General features: G+C 44.6%; 1 protein-coding gene across 1 annotated transcript; it reads right to left on the bottom strand.

Moving 5' to 3' along the window:
* Positions 1-299: 299 nt before the first annotated feature.
* pld3 (phospholipase D family, member 3) lies at positions 300-7,343 on the bottom strand. The gene is made up of 12 exons (XM_041940965.1): positions 7,177-7,343; positions 5,468-5,556; positions 4,741-4,791; positions 4,437-4,594; positions 4,168-4,348; positions 3,944-4,061; positions 3,565-3,692; positions 2,701-2,898; positions 2,419-2,558; positions 1,965-2,130; positions 1,748-1,847; positions 300-1,522 (listed from the first exon to the last, which is right to left on the bottom strand). The coding sequence occupies exons 2-12, from the start codon at positions 5,492-5,494 to the stop codon at positions 1,335-1,337; spliced, it is 1,455 nt and encodes a 484-aa protein (XP_041796899.1). The 5' UTR covers positions 5,495-5,556; positions 7,177-7,343; the 3' UTR covers positions 300-1,334.
* Between the last annotated feature and the right edge of the window lie 12,387 nt (positions 7,344-19,730).

Below are 19,730 nucleotides of genomic sequence, written 5' to 3'. Positions count from 1 at the left end.
CTTCAGGACCGCAGAATTTCTTTAATCCTGCAGGTATCAGCTCATTCACACGTTGTTTGAGAGACATGTGAAACAAACCAGTCGTAGTTGAGGCTGTGCAGGAGTTTTCCCCTTGAAGTTCTGCAGCTCTGCAGAGCTCCGTCACACATTCAGGTATGCAAATATTTAAGCTTTTCAAGACCAGAAGGTTCAGAGCTGGTCTATTTACTGAGGGGGGAGAGCATTTAATGAAGTATGAATAAAATTCATCAAGCCATTTAAATAATTCACGTTTTTTAGCTCTGTGGCACCTTAATGCAAGTGAACAAACAGGAATCAGAGGTCTGAACCAAAGACGTTTAGTGAGAGTGATTTCTTTATAAAGAGAAAGTAGAGAATGACATGAACACAAGAACTGCTCCAGAGCTTTTCCATGAGCACGCTGCTACTGGAAAACACACTTCTTTGGACAGTTGCCAACAACCACCTTCACTAATTAGTAGTTTCAATCACTCCACACAGTGGAAATCAAGTCAGTTCATCCTCATTTCCTGCGGCTGCAAACTTTCAATCTATCGTACGCACGGCTGACATTTAGTATCAAATTTATTTTAAAAACATCGAGAGTAGAATTTAAAAACCCTGCATCTTATTATAGAACGGATCGGCTTTAATTATTCCAGATTCCAGCAAACTAAAATGATAATTTCATAAACAACTCACACTTTACTCCCTGAGATGAGCTGAGACCACAAAAACTCCCACTGAGGCTGAAGTTGTACCAAAGAAAGGTAATGTGACTGATCTTTAAAAGCAGAGAGTGATCAATGAATACATCACTTAACATGGACGAAAACAGCATGAAACTGACCTGACAGGAAACAGCGCCCCCTACTGCTACTGGCACTGCATGAGAGAAACCACATGAATCAATTAACTCAATTGAATCATGTGTTCGTGGTTTGTTGATGCTGGTCACATGTGGCAGCACATTCTGACTGCTGACCTGTGTTTCATCTCTTTCATACATCAAAAAATCTCTTGAAGAAGCCTTGACGGTGGTAGAGACTGGCTGTACTGGGCACTTTACTGGTTTGATGGCACATTACTCTCTGGTCTAGGCCAGGTTTACTTAAAAAAAAAAGAAAAAAAAATCCAAGGTCCTCCTTTGGAGCTTAGTTGAGGAGGAAACTCTGCTGAGAGCTCGTCTGTGGCTGATTTTCTGTTTCAGCCGACTGGAACAAAATGCAATCTCTGTCATAAAATACACAACTTTGACACTTCAATACTGTACGTGTTGACCTGAAGTGTCCACCTGTGGTTCATCGCTCTATCTGTAATATTGGCTGTTGAGACTAACACAAGTCTTTGAGGTTTGAGTGCTGGGTGAGAGGAGTGCTGTAGGAGGAGCTCCAGTCCCTCTCAAACACAGCCTTCAGCTGTGATTGGACGGTTGGCCCCAGGGACTGTGATGCAGTCTGGTTGACAACCAGTGCTGAGCCAGCTGTGCTCACAAAGTAGTCACCTGACCAGTTAGACGTACCTGAAGAAAAAAAAAACACATTGCATTTTAGCCCTTTTATCACTTTTACGCTACGCTAATTGCACAGGTGATACAGATTTAGAGGTACAATCATCATGATTATTATTATTTTCCTGATTAATTCATCACTTCTTCCTTCAGACTATAACATGTTTACACAGATGAAGGGTGTCGGTATCGACGTGTGTTTCACATGAACGACGTGAACACTGTGTGCAGCCTCACCGATGTAGGCTATCTTGTCAGTCACCATGTACTTGTTGTGGTTGACTCTGGCAAAGGGAATCTCCTTCTGTTTGGGGTTTGCAGGCACCACGAACAGCCTCTGGATAAGGGAAACAAAAGATCACCGGGTTTGTCTTTTCTCTAGAGAATATGCATCATGATATGCATTCCTCCTTTCTCAGTGTCAGAGGACACCTGGCCAGGAAGAGCTACGTACCACCTGGATGTCCAGTTTGCTCTTGGGGTCGTAAACTGAGGCCAGAGACTTCAGGAAGGGAAACATGACCGGCTGGGTGCTGGCCCAGCAGCTGATCAGCAGGCGCACTTTGACCCGCTTCTCGTAGCCTACTCGCCTCAGCTGGGTGTCGATGTCTGCCCAGTACCTGCAGGGGGCGCCACATGCAGAGTATGAATGCACGAGACGTCACATTCACCATGAAAGCAGCTACACCATAAAACATCCTCAAATCAAATACACTTTGGCTTTAAAGGGAGTGAAACAGAATGAAGAAGAGATATCTGGACAGGTGTGTTTACAGCAGACGGTCCAATAGTTGCTGAGATATTCAGTCTGGACCACAGCGATGACTGACTGACCAACCACCATTAACCATCTATACTGACCACAGATCTGAGCCACGTTACCTCCAGCGGTCTCTGAACAGCTGTACCTTTTAGGATGTGAGAACTCCATGGTGGGCAGGTAGTTCATGACAGCGATGTAGATGAAGCTCTCGGCATCCTCCATCACACTGAGGATGGACTGAAGGTCTGGGGTCCTGCCGGCTGCACAGAAGGATGGAGGGGAACTCTGGGAGACAGTGAGGAGAGACGTGGAGGACAGATCTGGTGAATCTCATTTTAAACGATAGTGGAAGAGCAGTCTTCATTAGCAGTGACAAGCTCGGGCTCAGAGAGACCGTAAAAGTAAATCTGTCATCCCGTCCTCTCACCGACAGGTAGACGTTGGACGGCGTGCTGTTGAGTGGCAGCTGAAGGGGCGTGTCCTTGTTGTAGAGGGTGGAGAAGCTGGCGGGCCACGGTGACGGGATCGACTGGCTCTCCCCCAGGAACCAATAGGCTTCAAAGATCTTCCCCAGGTCTGCAGCCAAGCAGCTGCAGTTGTAGACCACCGCGCCCAGCTCCTTCACCTGGACACCGGCAGCACAGTGTTAGTTCATTCTCCGTCACAGATTCTTTTAAATCTGCGGCAGCAAACAGAAAAACAACAACGGAAGCAACAACACAAAAATATTTGTGTCAGAGGCGACGGGTGTCGAAAAGAATTCGAGCCGGTGCTAAAACACAATATTTTTCCAAACTCATTTTTCTTCATTTTTAACAGGTAATCCTGACATTTCAGAATATTCGGAATGAAAAGTCTCTCTGTTGTTTGCAGACAGAGTTTTATGGGATGTTCATGCTAGTGACAACTCAGCAAAATCAGTTCTGAATAGAACTAAATATCTGATTAGGAAAGCAAAACGTGAGATACTGACGTCCATAAAAGAAACTAAAACTATTCCTTCAGCGTCGCATGTGACTAAAAGTTTGAGACCACGCAAGAGCTTCCTCTTAAAAGCAGAAGAAAGTTAATTCAGCTCAGATCGAGAACCAGATAATCTTTCGTCTGGGATCCTCTACAGACTGGAACACTCAAAAACTCCACAGTGCTTCATCTCTTATCCTCGATTACTGTGCAAAACACTGATGTCCTCCACAGAGCAACAACATTCACGCCACGTTAGCTTAGTGACACTTGATTCTGACTGATAACCTGTCAGTGTGTGTGTGTGTGTGCGCGTGTGTGTGTGCACCTGTGTGAGGGACCTCCAGTCCATGTTGGCGCTGCCAATGTAAATGTGTTTCTTGTCCACGACCCAGAACTTGGTGTGAAGGACTCCTGAGGTGAGCTCTCTCATGTTAACTGTCCTGATATCAGCTCCTATAACACACACACACACACACACACACACACACCTAAAAGTAAATGTTCTGCCCTGATAATACTCAAACTTTGACTTAAATATCACAATATTAATAATAATATCTTCTATGATAGTAAAATATTTGTTATGCATTGAATCAAACTAAACTTTAACTAAACTCTTCAGGCATTAATATAAAGTCACTGCATCAGACAGCTGATTGGTCGGTCCGACGCTCCCTGTTACGAAGTTAAAGGCGAGGTGTCACCTGACTTGTTGAGCAGCCTGAGGTCGTCCTGCGGTTGACTGTGTTGTGGCGTGTTGACTGCGATCCGTACAGACAACTTCCCCGACAGCTCAGCTAGTGTCGTCAGAATCGTCTCGCCCTGCGCACACGGCGACATATGAAATATGAACAATAATACATTTTCCATTCGTCCATTCAACAAATCTTTTAATACGTCCATTTGGCCACCCACAGCTCCAGCTAACCTGATCGGCTGTCGGCTCATGAGTGCCCGTGTCTTTGTTGGTGAGCGTCCAATAGAAAGAGGCGATGTCGACGCTGCTGCGAGCCTCGGCCATCAGGTTGAGCCAGGCCTGGAAGATGGAGGGGTGGGTGGTGCTGGAATTAAAGTCCAGGCCTTCGGGGATGCTCTCCACCACAACGATCCTGACGGAGAGAGGAAACAGTATCAAATGCTGTTTTCATCGTAGGCGCATGTGTGTGTGTGTGTGTGTGTGTGTGTGTGTTTGCTCACTCGCAGGGGTCCGAGCAGGACTCGGCCTGCGGCAGGCGGAGGCCGCTGCTCGGGGCAGGACGGGAGGAGGACGGCCTCGGTGCCAGGAGGCTGTAGAGGGCCGTGGCGGCCAGCAGCAAGGTCGTCACGGTGGCCAGAGCGATCAAACACCTGGAATACTGGAAGGCAGAATTATTCAGTAAATTATACGTAAATGATATTTATCTGTGAACATGAGTATTTGTTTCTGTGCTGAAGTTGTTTGTAAAGTAAGAGGCAAACACGTATGACTTGATTTGAGTGTGTGTGTGTGTGTGTAACGTACCACTTGTGCTCTCCTGTTGGATTCCTGTCGCCTCATCTCCACGTCCACTAGCTACAGGCACCAGAAGAACACACCAACACAGTTTTTATTATATTCTATACTACGAGCACACGTTCACTCCCTCGCTGTGCTTTCTGATGGAGGTGGGGGGGGGGGGGGGGTCCTGGACCACAGTTGAGTTTTCAGTGAGTAAAATGTGTGAAACTGATTGCAGAGTTTGTTCATATTGACGTTACAGGAATTCAGTGACCAGCGACCTGAGTGTCAGATAAATCTATGAAGAGGAGACGCGAGTCTGGATGATCGCCACAGACAGTGTGAGGAAAGTCCACTGTTCCGATCTGAGCAACAAGCTCGCCAAATTAATATCAAGATTCATGAAAACGGGAGCATTTTCATGTACATACATGTCCTGTATGATCATCAGGGCTGCAGCGATTCATCTGGATTTTTTTTTTTTGTAAATTGATCAACTCATCTTTTAATACATGTTAAGATTAAGATGCCAGCAATTATATTCAATTGTGTGAGAGCCAAACACGAATGTCAGAGGTGATCAATTAGATGAGCAAGTGGATCCTCATGTTAGAGAAGCTTGAGCCAGTAAATGTGTGGAACCTGGACTGAATAATCAAACCCAGATAAAATTATTCAAAGCTGACACAGAATTATTTTCTGTTTATCGACTAAGTGACTCCTTTCAGTAAAGCACCTGAAGGCATCTTACCTGGTCGTAGGTGACGTCTGTCTTCATTTTCTCATCTGGTTCGATAGATATCAGCAGTGTCAGCTCAGGTCAGGCGACGCTCGGCGGCTCTGAGACCAAACACAGGAACAAAACACACCACGTTACGGCACGTCTCCATGTTTCTGTGGTGAGACGTGACAAAACACCGATACTGAAGCTGCAGCAGGAAACTTTTACATGCTGGCAGCTTGGAATGAGGCAAACATTTAAAACTCATTAAACTGCAACAACACGCCAGCCAGGGTAAAGCTGGAGGTTCAGTTTTTAAGAAATATATAAAGTGAACATAACAATATGATTTAAGGGAAGAGGGGCTCTACAGGGTTTGAGAAAGAGACCCATAAATGAGTCTGATTTAACTTTAAGTGGCTGCAAGCAATCAGAAAGCACAGCAACATAGTCCACACACACACACACACACACACACACACACGCACACACACACGCACACACACACCTAACCTTTACAGACTTGACAAAGAGAAGGTTCTAGATGTTTTCATCAACACCACAGACAGAGAATAACCTGCACAGCTCACCTATAGCACAAAGACATGCGCATACACGCACACACACACACGCACGCACACCCAGGCCACGGCCGAGCCCACAACCACCGAAAAACTTCCTCCATCAGAAACCGGTTTGCTGGAATCTGAGGTCTTGTGATTGATGAGGTCTGATTGCTTAAAAGACAAAGGGGAAGCTTCAAAGTCTGAACGCTGACAGCGGCAGAATGACTCAGTGCAGCTTCAGCATCAGAGCCAGCGTCCCCTCACACCGGCATGTGACTCATTACAGCTGCTGGTCCAGCAGCACACAGCAGACTCCTCAGCATGTTCGGTCCACTTCTGTGCCCCCCCCCCCCCCCCCCCCCCCCCCCCCCCCCCGTCAGAGCCAGCAAAATCTGTGCCGGCTTCACTTTCATGTTCTTATGTTTGCTTTTAAAAATAGAGCCACAGGTAAGAGGGACGACATAAAGAAGAAAAAACACACATGAGCATGGAGGTAAAACAGGTAAAGTTGAAGCTACTGAGTGATATTAACCAAACCGTGCTGGGCTAAAGAGAAAGTCTGGAATAAGGAATAGAGACATTTAAAATGTGACGTATTTCATTACTGAAATTGAAACTCCTGGTCAGCACAGTGTTGGATCATGATTCTGATCAGTTAAGTGTTTTCCAGGCCTTTAATTAGTGAAACACCTCCACTCAACGCAGGCTGTAACACAGATTTCCCAGCAGCACTGAGACACTGAAGGCACCACAGTAGATCCAGTTCAAACACTGTGAAAGCTCTCTCTGGTCTGACTTGTGAGTTAAATAACTGCTGGCAGAGGACAAAGAAAGCTTGTTTATCTGTGCTGAGGAACAAATCACATTAGAGGAAACAAGTGAGTCAAGAGTTTGGGCTCAAATTGTTGAAAATGACTCAATTCCTACACAAACATTGGACAAACGAATAAAACGAGCGACGCTTTTAGGAGCTTCAGATTAGCTAACAGAAGGTTAGCTGCCTAACAGGAGGATAAAAACAAGAAGTCATTGATCGTAATTAGAACTGATTGACTGTAAAAACTGAAAAAGCCGCAAACTTTCACGGTTTACTGAGCAGATGGAGAGTCGCTGACAGTGCAAAAACAACAAAAAAAACAAGTAACTTTCAGCTGCAAAACGCTGTCGACCCACCTGCAGTCACGCGTCCAGGTGAATTAAAATCCCGCATACAACAGCGTCGACGGCTGCTCTTTAGAAAATATCATTTAAGGTTCTTGTTTCATTGTTAAAAACACGAAAAACAGAGAAGAAACACTTCCACGGCTGTTAAAATACCGATTTGGACACAGACGAACCAGTGAGAAGCGATCATGTGATCCAAACAGGGCAGCCAATCAGAGGGGCGCTGTCCGCGTGACGTAGGCAGGCGACTTACAGTAATGCAGTTCTTCATGTTAGCCACAAGAGGGCGCCGTTCATCCATGGCAGTGACAGACAGCAGGCTCTAACTCTATCTCTCTCTCTCACTCACACACACACACACACACAAACACACACACGCAGACACCGAGTGTATTTGAGTTAGCCCTTTAAAATGCTACTAACGCGCTAAAGATGAACAGGCCTCTGTGCATTACGCAGTGTCCACCGGGGCGTCCAGTGTGCAGGGACCTGACATCTGACCCAACATCCAGGTTGAAGATCACCTTCAGTTAGAACAGGTAAGATGAGCAGAAACACAAAGCTAAACTGTTCAGTCTCAGCACTCAATATGCACTATGGATGCAAACGCTGCAGATCAGTTCTGAGGAAAGTGGTGGTCGCCTGTCATTAGCAATGACAATAAAGTTAGTTGACAAGTTCTTTTAGCTTAATTATGAAAAGAAGCAGGTTTTGTTTGATATTCTGGGGCCTCTCTGGCTGCAGGGACCTAATGAAGACTAGTTAACTTTAATCTGCTTCTATGCATCCCTTAGCTGCACTGTGCTAATGTAAAGTAAATCACATGCTGCATACATCTGGCTGTGGTGAGCTATCAAATCATTTAATTTAACGGGGGAACTCATTTTATTTAAAGCATAACTGCGCTCAGGCTTGGAAGTGGAGTCTGTCTTTGTGATGTTCTTACCATATAATGTTTTCTCACCTTCAAAGCCCAAAACAGCAGAACCTTTGTTGCCTCCGCAGCTTGAATTTTGCAGACTTCGTAACTCTTGATTCAGCGTTAGTAAGTTTAACTCTCTGTAGACACTTTTACTGTTCGATTTGCTCCGGTGCATCAAGAATATTCTCACATGAGTGACAATAACTATGTCTGTGAGATGAAGACAGACGAGATGGAGGTTTTTCTGTCTTCTGAGCTTCTATTTTTCTTCTGTTTTAAAGAAAGGCCTAAAGGTGTTTGCACAGCGACAAGTGAAGAAGTGAAAAGAACTAAAAAGAGACCAGAATTCCAGTGTTTGCTTTTCCAGATGATGCTGGTATCGATCTTGACTTTGGACATAATCGCAAGAGCGTTTCCCAATTGTCAGACTGCACCTCTCTGAGTGTGTTATTATATTAGATATGAGAATTTGAATCACATGACAACATGACCTATTTTTATTGGCTCATGAAGTGAACACATGATGTGCAGGAGAGTTTGTGATCAGGCCTCCAGTTTATTTTAATCCAGGTAACATCGTGATCCACTGTTTTTATTCCGTGGAATGATTTCAGCTACAGCACCTTTATCCTGGTAACAAGGGCCAAACGCACACACACACACACACACACACACACACACACACACACACACAGCCTGCTTCATGCTCTTCACACCAACATACAAACAACCAAGTCTACTGGAAACTTCCTTCTGTCATGAGTTTGAGCATCAACTTGCCTCAAGTTCAGTCACTCAAACTATCCCTGAATAAAACAGGGGGCGCCAGAGTGCAAGGACAGAGTCTGACCTCTTCAGACATGAGTGATGGTTGGACATGGAGACAGCAGAGGGGACAACAGAAGGGGGAGGAGGGACAGAGTACAGTTTGTGTCCTCCAGCAGCTCAGTGCACAGAAACGCTTCGATGTGCGCGGTGCGCGTGGTGAGTGGTCATATTTCCTTTTGTTGGTGGTGAAACTCGCTGCTCGATAAGAAAGAAGGAGCCAGTCTGCAAGAATTTCACAAGAATACCACACACACACACACACATACACACACACACACACACACACACACACACACACATTATTTTAGAGCAATACAAACATTTGCACTGCTAAGCAGTGTTCGTATTGATTAGGATATTTTTAAATGTGTTTATTCCCACTTTGAGGTGTGTGTCATGTGTCTCTGTGCATGTACGCGTAACCATGGAGACCAGCCCACAATGTCCTCGACAGTTTTATTTTTTTACAACAGCTGAGGCAGAGTTATGGCGAGGTTATAAAAAGCTGACATGCTTCACTTCCACAGCACAGATCCCTTCTGTCCTCTCTGACTTACTGATGCTTTTCTCATCAGTTGTTCGTCTTTTACTGATTCTTTGTTAGCTGTGACATTTTGTCAGTTTATACAAATTACATATAAAAAGTGGAAATCCAACAGGACCTGGTGAAACTGACAGTCTGAAATCACTGCTCTCACAGCACATCATGCACTCCTCAGCCTCCTGAGAGCCAATGACGCCAGAACTACTTTTGTTTTATCGCCATCCTGAATCACAGACAGCGGGCTGATACTGAATTAATGCAGCCTGCCACAAAGGTTAGATTTTCCTCTTCAGAAGGTGTGTTTGTGTCCCTGCGTCAGTGCTGAACCCAGTGAGTCACTGAGCATCTACCTGAGCTCCACTGCGCTCTTCATTACCTACAACACTTCCTGTTTTTTACTCTCTGCAGCTCTGTTTGACGACGCTTTCCCCTTTGCATTCTGGGAAACTGATCCCCCACTCGATATCCTCAAGTGTTTGAATTGTATTTCCATTTCTGTGTGACGTTCCCTCCCCATGACTGTGCAACGACGTGATTGTCTAAGTGTGATCTCGGGAGCACACTGCATGCAGCACACGGATAAAAATCTCACCAGGCTGATCTTTACTGGATCCAGATCCACGTGTGCGTCTGTGTCTGCGGCATGAAAACCAAACAACGCAGATTAGGCAAAGAAAAATGAAATGTGTGAGATTAGACCAATAACAAACCACCTTCTTTCCTCCTTTATTCAGTCGCAGTTTGAGCTTTTTATGACCGTGTGAGCCATAAAAACAGTGACATCATTAAACCTGGCTGGCAGCAGCCGGTGACCTAACAGTTTTATAGTCGCTTTGTCAGACTGAAGACCCAAACAGGTTATTTTCTCAGCTCGTCAGAAACATCAGAAAGAACGAAACCTAATGGAAGCAGCGGTGCAGATCTACATTTCTGCAGAATTTCATTATTCTTTTATTCTATTTTATAGTTGTGTGCATGAAAAATCAACTGAAAAATTGAAAAAATTTAGACTAATTTTCAGATTTTTAAATAACTTTAAACTGTAATTTTGCTGATTTTCAATTATCTTATCAATGAAAACTGTTTTTCTTAGTTCCTGCAAAGTTTACTTTGCTGAAAAAATTAGACTTTAATCAATTAGTTGATTAACAGAAAGTTCATTGATCCATCATTTGAATGATTTATGAGGGAATTTATTGAGTTGCTGCTTTTCTCTGTTTTCTTTTATTACAAATGAAATGTCTCATATTTTTAGAAACTACATGTTTTATATAATTGTAAACTTAACATTTTATATAATTATAAACTAAATATTTTACAACAATATAAATTAAGTATCTTTGGGTTTTAGATTGTTGGAAATGTTTTTCATAAAGTTTTTCATAAAAAAAATGAAGATGAAATGATAATGAAAATAATCCTGAATTTATAATATAAGTCAGTTAATCAGGTCATTTACGGATAAATAATCAACAACAACTTTGATAAGTGATGAAAAAATTCAGTTTATCATTTTCTGATCCAGGTTCATTAAAACGGATTTTTAAAAGGAGCAAAAGTTTAAACACCAATAAACGTACTGATGACCTGACTCATGTCTTCCTGCTGAGCACTGAGCTTCATTACTCATTCACTGCTGATCTGTTGTTCTCTTGCATGTTCTCGCTCACACACACACACAAACACACACGCACACACACGCTCGCACACGCACGCACACACACACCCAAACACACGCACACACACACACAGCTTCCAGGATCTTAGGGAAGACAGTCATCCGTGCAGTTAAAGGATGTAGAGAAGGAAGTGGAATGACTGCTCAGGCTGCTACAAACCAGGCGCCACCCAGCGAGCTGACTGACTGACTGACTGACTGACTGACTGACTGACGGGATATTTGACTTGGCTGCTGGAGAAGCAGGTTGTGTCTTACTAGCTCCTCATGCTAAACTTATGCTGTCTTCACTCAAGGTCTCAAAATTCAACTTGATCCTTGCACACACACACACACACACACACACACACACACACACACACACACACACACACACACACACACACACACTACCTGGACCACACCCACTGTGCCCCAACAAAACATTCCTTGAAGAGTTGCTCAACTCCTGCAGTGTGATAACTTTTTATGAACGTCTGCGCAGACATTCCTCTGCTCGGCCGCTGTGAGTATTTATGAATATTCTCTCTGCAGATGCAGCTTTGCTGATGATGCAGGTTCAACCTTGAAATACAGTGAATGCAACATTAAACAAACTTAAAGAAAAAAAAACTCTCTCCTTCTTATTACTGATTTTTGTTTGTGATCTTGTTGATGCACATTTTCACAATGTCCCTGACAAAGACTCACTGACTCAACGCTTCATTAGAGAGCGAATAAAATAACAAGAAATTGATTTTGACAGTAAGCCAGTTCGTTCTGTTCACCCCCCCACCTGTGTCTGTCTGAGCTGGACTCTGTGACCAGGGGCGGGGGTGTGTGTGGGAGGTATGGGGGTGACAATGGTGAGAGGACAGAGGGGGGAATGAGCAGGACCAGAGAACAGACTGTTCAGCCACAGGTGGAGGTTAGATAGATAGCCCAGATACTGGTCTGGGGGTCAAAGACTGTTGTGGTGATGAGAGTGTGCCTCGTTTGGGGCATTTTGTGCCACTTTTCTTTGTAAAAATATCTCCAGAACAACATGAAAAGTTAACTGTCAGCAGAATTTGGGGGCAGTTTGCTGGCTGGAGGGTAACTGGGAGGCTTTTGGGAGCATAGCTAAGAGGTGGTAGCTGCAGTGTTTCGGGGTATGGTTAAGGTTAAGGATGAGAGCAGCCCTGTAAAATCGTAAAGTTAAGATTTTTTTCAGGCTTTTAAGATTCTAAGATTCACTTTGAGTTTGTCAGAATACCTTAAATGTTGACAGAGGCGTTTAGCTCACGTTAAAAGGGCCAGGGTGCACAGACAGAGCTCAAAAACCCTTTAAACAAAATAAAAAACAACTAAAAGTCGTCTCTTATTGTGAAAAGCACATCCTGTTTGATCGGGCCCTCAGGAAGTAGCTCCTGACGAGGCAGCTAAGATGCAGTGGAGGCAGTCAGCCAGTGCCGGTGACAATATGTGGTAATGAGACAGACCGAAGGTGGTGGAGCAGTTAGGAGGTGGACGGCAGCAGGGAAGTCGAGGCAATGACGGTAAAATTAGTTAGGAAATGTTTTTCATCAGGAGAGAAGTGATATAAAAAGTCGCACCATCGTGCTTTAAATAGTTGTTAAGTAATAAAGAGGATAAAGTGTGAAATGCTGATCTTGTGTTGTTCTCTGGACAAGAAAAACAAGTTCAGGTGTATGATTTCACTGCGATCTCAGCCGGCGTGCCGCTGACATGTACTGCAGGCTGCGAGTAAATATGTCAGCTCATCTCATTGTTTAATTAAAAAAACACACAACGCAGCTTTGCCGGCTTTTTGCACTGCAGTGATCTGATCAAACACTCGCGCGCCTGCTCGACAGAATTAAGTGGAATTCAGAGATGTTTGAACGCTCTGACTTGCAGTTTGCTCGCCGCCGCAGCGGCAGATGTGTGGTGGGCATCACATGCTGGATCTGACTCGCTCTGAACTCCAGAGCTGGTCAGTAAACAAGAAACAGCAACATGGCTGAAGTCTCGTGCTAGAAACGACCAACAGTTAACGGATGAACACGTTTTCCTCTTGCTTTGAAGTGTCAGCGTGGACGTGCGGATGGAGTAAATCAGAGAATAAAACATTTTTATCCACATTAGAGTGGACATTGTCTGACGTTTCAAGTGGACTTTGTGTGTGTGTGTGTGTGTGTGTGTGTGTGTGTGTGCTAGCATGCTACGTGGGTAGTACGGGTCAGATAGAGCAGGTAACTGATTACCCAGTCTGGTCGAACCAGGTCTGTGTGTGGGAAGAGGAGGGGAGGTGGTATATCTTTATATCCTCTTTAGTTTAACCCTTAAAGCTTTCAACCCTAAACTTTACACCCTGACCATGAATGCGAAGGATTTCCTCTGTATTGTTGAGTTTAAAGCGAGCTTTTGTCCAGTTAAGACACAAGAAAAACAGACTGGGAGCAAAGCTCTTTAAAGAGGTGAAGATTCTGTGCTTTGGACAAACAAGACTTGGCCAGAGAGGGTCTCAAATGACAGCCTGTGGTCTGGTTTGTAATGAAATGAGGAATTTCTTTCATTAAAATCTGTTCAAGCGACCTAAGTAAGAGCCAATGGTTCAACAGCAGCAACATACAAAACAGGAAATGGAGTGATGAGCCAGCAAAGAGAAGCAGTCCCTGAAACGCTTCAACCTGTAGATGCTGTTTTTTATAGGTGGAGAAGCAGCGTGAACAGAGCTCAGCTGTGTGTGTGTGTGTGTGTGTGTGTGTGTGATATGTGTGTCAGTGCTAATAAATAGTTCCCGATATGTCGCGACATCGGCTGAAGGCAACTCCTGATGGAAATCTCACGTCAGTCGTTTCTGTCACGCTGCCGAGAACGAGGAAGTGAAGCTAAAGTGCTCAGGTTAAAGGTGAAATTGGTAGTCATGGCAACCCCCTTTGGGCCAGTATCAGGGGGTCTTATCAGCGCTCGCTAAACTTTCCTGCCTGACAGCACTGAGATCAGCGTTCACCTTCACATTCCAGCTCGAGCTGTTGTCCAGACAATCAATAAAAATGATCATGTTGCAATAAATTCTGTATCAGACTGAAGATTGTTGTTTGAAGTCGTTTAAAACATGTTGATGCATTTCTGCTGCGAGCCGTGACGACAGCCTTTTAGCTGCCGGGATCGGCGCTCTGATTGGTCTGCGCGTTTCATCACTTACGGTACGAGAGGAGGGAATTTCCCACTCTGAGATCAATAAACCACAGCAGTACTGCTGCTACGTCTACTCTTTATACTGCACGTACAAATGCTGCTCCACACAAACTGCCACCACTCGTCTGGAGCTTCTGATGCTCCACAGCAGCAGAAGTCACCGATCGTTATCTGCTTCTGCTACTTTTTCTGCTGTTGCTAATCTTAATGATGCTGCTGCTGCGATTACTGATGCTTTCGGTTTACTTCTGCAGCTACTGCTGCTACTCGTGTGCTGCTTGTGCTCTGTGAGCCCTGTCTCCTGGAAATGACACGTATACACAACTAATGAGCAAATTCAGACCAAATCACATTCTGTATAAACACACTGAGGGAATGATTTTAATTTCCTCAGCGTTTTATTTGTTTTCCGCTCAAAAAAATGTGAACATGGATGTAAATTGGATGTACATAAACATCATTTCTAGGAGCCAGGTTTGGCTGTTTGTATCACTCTGATTACTACTTCCTCTGTACACCAACACTATTTCTACTATTGCTAACGCCCACTACTACTGTCACTAATACAAGAGCTACTGCCGATACCTCCACCACGACTACCGCTGTCATTCCTCTCCAGCTACTACAAGGCGTGTACCTCTACTGCACCTACCGCATCATTAAAGCAGGTGTGTGTGACTGTGTGTAGTCACTCTGTATTCATGTGCATTGTGTGTTTGGGCTGTACTAAATCTTGTGAACTGAATATTGGTGAGTTAAATCACTCTCACATCTCCCTCCAGCCTCCAACAGGTGGCTTGTTTTAACATCTTTATGCTCATTTCCCTCCGTCAGCCTCACTCACAAGACTGCTGCAAATAGACAATATTACTAATATATTCAAGTGTGGACAACACAGCTATGGTCTCCCTCTGTCGTTCACTGCCCCCCATCTGCCCCCAAAACCTCACTCTGCCTTCCCCTCTTATCAGTGTGAATCCTGGCCAACCCCCACCCACCCCACCTGTAGCGCCAGGCCACATCGCCACTGTTACTCATTAACCAGGACTTCCTTTAATCCAGCCCAGACAACCCCTAGGTCACTGCCCGACCCACAGCGCTCAGCTTCAGACAGCGAAACGCTGATATTACGCTCAGTCGGACCCAAAAATATCATCCAAAAGACAAAACCCAGAGTGAGGAAAGAGTCAGATCCCTTCAGGAATCACATCTCTTTGCTGTAATCTGACCCACAGTCAGCTGTAATTCTGGCTTTGCCCACACTGCCACAGCAGCAGCACAGGACTAATGGATCTGACTCACGGTTTAGTGGACTGTTAATAACTCACTCATCTCAGCTTGGGCTTCGATATCAGTGATTATTTTTATTACAGGAGATGAGAGGAGAAGTATGGAGGTGTGGTGATGACAGGGCTAAAACCTGCATCACTTTATACTGTGCAGGTGTGCTTCATAGGGTGGTGCTCACGGTTTGTAGAGGAGCCCTTAAAGAAGCCTTAAATGAACGTCATTTAAAGCATCACAGAAATGCAGAAATGAGACTGTCTGCACTGTGTTTACTGGACTCAGCAGGTCTGAGGACCTCCACTGTTGCCGGCACAGGATGTCACACAGCTACTCGCGCACTTGTCGGTGGTTTGGTGTGCAGTGGTGTGCAACATGCTGTGAACAGATGCCACTGTGGATAAAGACCCTCCCTCCATTACCGCCTGTCGCCGCGACAGTCGACTCAACTGTTCGATGTTACTGAGGATTTGCTTGACTCGACCAGGTAATACTGCAGCTTTAAAGTACAGCAGATCCTCCACAACGTTGTTTCTCTCCATTAGGAGAATACTGCATAAAGATTTAATAAATGGAGGACAGGTCATGTTTCTGCAGCATGGTTTATTGCAATAGCGAGAACTGGAGCTGTTAATGGCCTACATAGATCTCATGCCCTCGCTTGATAAGATTTAGTTTCTGCTCAATGCTTAAATGATAAAGAAGTATGTTAAAATAAAGAACCTGGGCGAGGGCAGGAGGCAGGGCTGACCAATCATTAATGCAGCAGGTATGCCCCGTGTCGTTATCAGCTGGCAGACGGCCAAGCCCCAAGCCGAAAAACAACAAAAAGTGGCTTATCAGCCGAGTTCGGCCCTGCTCCTGACTGCTCAGGCCTTGAGACCTGATTGTGAAGCAGGGAAACTCTGACATGGGCTTGAACCACTGACATGAAAGGATAAATTGTGAAATAAATGAGGCCTCTGCCACCGCTGGCCTGATCTGCTGAGACTTCTAACATACGAATGCGAGCGGTAAGAATGGACGAACGCGGTCATGTTAAATGGGCAGGCATCCACGTGGTCTCGACCCATGGCCCAATTTAAGACCAAACTTCACTGGAAGCTTTTCTGAGAACTCACAAACACAACAACAAAAACAAAACCTCGCAAAGTCCAACATTCAGAGTTCATCACTTCATCAGATCGATCATTATTTATTTCCTATCTTATAACAGCAGCTCTGTATCAGCATTTTCAGAGCTTTTGGAAATACATGATGATGAGAAGCTTGTTAGTAAAGCTTGTAAATGAGCATCAGAAATGAACTGATGCTGATTGTCAGATATAGCTCATTCCTCTGTGCCATAAAACTCCATGATTCATATAAAACTGTTTAAAATGAGTCACACTGACTCACCGAGCGACATGTTCCTTTAATGCAAGAACACACACACTCTGTACTTTGTTTTGACTCAGTCCCACATACACAGTCCTGCTGCCCCAAATTCTTCCTACAGAGCACTGAATGTGGATTAATCCGCACAAAAATACATTCTTTCCTCCCTTTTGAGTAACATTTGCTGAAACCTACAACATCCAGCTGTTTTAGGAAGTTGCTGAGCCCTTCAACAAAAGATGCAACTATGAGTTTGTGACTTGTTTAAAAAAGATTTACGTCTTGAGCAGGAATCAGTGAGCCGAGAGCCACTGAGGGGACTGGGAGGTAAAAGTACTGACAGATGGACTCACACACTGTTGGTTTTGGTATTAAAACTTTGTACTTTAAAGTTATTTTATTAAACACAACACGAATGATTAGTTGTAGTAATAGTTGCTTATCTTTGATGTGTTTATATGAGGTCGAAAACGAGTTATAGTCGTCATCATTTTTGTCTTTGACGACACACAACCCCCCACCCGCACTCACACACGCACACAGTCATGCCCCTCTTCTCTCACCCTTGTCGATCAAACAAGGGTGGGGTTGGGGCAGGGTCACGCCGAGGCTTCCAACTGATCCCATCAAAACCCATCAACTGTGGTTGGTGTGTGTGCGTGTGTGTGTTTGCACAGTGGTAAAAACCTGAAAGAAGCCCCCCTCCTCCTCCTCCTCTTTCTCCTCCATAAACCCTCCCCTTTACCCAGAACCTCCCAGGACACCCAGGTGTGACTGGACACACACACACACACACACACACACACACACACTCACTTCAGGATAAAAAAAATCCCCACACACCTTCTCATCAGGCCTTATGTACATTTATCTGTGTTATTTTGTGCAACGAGTATGAAACTTGTGTGTCTCATGGTATATGTGACTGTGTGTGTGTGTGTGTGTGTGGGCTGAGACCCCTGTCCCGTGCACTGACAGATAGAGCCAGTGCTATTAGCTCAGTGCCAGGTGAGTCTGTGAGTAAACAGAGCAGACAATAGATCCAGCCCATCTCCTCCTGACAGCACGGCTCTGTCAAAGCCAGCCATTGTTCTGCATAACCTTTGTGTGTGTGTGTGTGTGTGTGTGTGTGTGAGTGCGTGTGAGTGATCTAACTAAGAATATACCCCACTGTATACAGATACAGACACACACACATACACACTGACATGCACGCACAATACAAGCAGTTACTCACATGCAGACAAGCGTACCGTACGTGTGTGTGTTTAGGTGGAGCCAGTTTGGACCATCAGTCCTTCAATGAGGTTTGGTTAATACACGATCCAGTAGAAGACACATGTTCAGGTTTTGAAATGTAAGACAATTAAAAACACCTTTTGAATCTTGTTTCCTTGAGGTGCTTTCAGTCTTAAAGCAGCGCTGCAGTAAAACAGCACAGGGGATGTGTGTGTTGTTTCAGGTACAGGTGTGACAACAGAGCAAGAACCAGGAGGAGAAACAGACTGATGTGTTTAAAGGCTTATCAGACACCTAAACACTGCAAAATGTTTGTAATATTCTGGCAGGATGGGAAGTGGACAGTTATCACGGCTGCGAAAGTTGAGCCTGGTTCAGCTTTTTTTGCAGGACGAGCCTGCGACGCTGCACCGACGGCTCCATTCAGATGCGTGAGGAAGCTGTGTTTTAACACGCCTGGCTCAGGTTGGACTGAACGGGACCTAACAGTCTCCTTCTGCTCTGCCTTTGTTGGAGCATTACCACCACCCGTAGACCACTGGAAGAGCGTGAAACCATCGGCTGCAATGTGTATTGTGGCACCAGCATGCACACTGCATGCTAGACAAACAAACAGAGAGCCACACTTAAAACACTGCTCCAAAACTCCACGTGGTACGCTTAAGTCAGCTGCTTTGACCTGGTAAAAGAAGGCTAACAATCACCATTTTTTAAAGATTATTCTTGTTTTTACTGGACAGTTTGACAGCTAAGAGGCTGTGGCAGAGCACTGTGATCATATCGGCATTGAACACTGATGTGTCTCCAACATGTTCTCACAGCTAAACTATCTGGGTTAAAGTTCGAAGAGAGTTTCGGTCGTAGTTTATTCTGCCGTCACATAAATCCATCCATGCTCCACAATGTTGTGTAAATATCACATTTAACAGAAGCTCCTGTGCATGAACACCACCCAGTATCCTCCACGTGAACTGCAAGTCTGCTGGTAGGTGTTCATGCCGTCAAATCAGAAATAATAACAAAACATTGTGGTGCGGACGGACAAAGACACAAGTATGAGACACATTCTTCCATAGCAATGATCACTGACTCATCAGGTGGACTGTAACAGCCCTAAAACTGCAAAAGCAGCTGATGATTTTATCTGCAGCAGTTTGGACAGAGGAGAGAACATCCGTGACTGAGGTTACCATCCCTGTCCCTCCTTCGCTGCGCTCCTCCTCCCAGCCACCATATTGTGCAAACACACCATGTAAACAGCTGGGACGAGCATGTGTGTGTATGTGTGTGTGTGTGGGCCCTGTATATATATATATATATATATATATATATATATATATATATATATATATATATATATATATATATATATATATATATATAGAGAGAGAGAGAGAGAGAGAGAGAGAGAAATGTTTGTGTGTGTGAGGGATGCAGAGACTGAACGACTGTGAGAAAGAACATGAAGGAAAGACACAAAAGAAGAAGACAAGAAAAAAGATGGTGAGGATTAAAAGTCACAGCTACAC

Source organism: Chelmon rostratus, chromosome 7, assembly GCF_017976325.1.
Source record: "Chelmon rostratus isolate fCheRos1 chromosome 7, fCheRos1.pri, whole genome shotgun sequence".
Classification (NCBI taxonomy): Eukaryota; Metazoa; Chordata; class Actinopteri; order Chaetodontiformes; family Chaetodontidae; genus Chelmon; species Chelmon rostratus.
The sequence above is the reverse complement of the archived record's forward strand: the minus strand, read 5'-3'. Positions and strand labels throughout refer to the sequence as shown.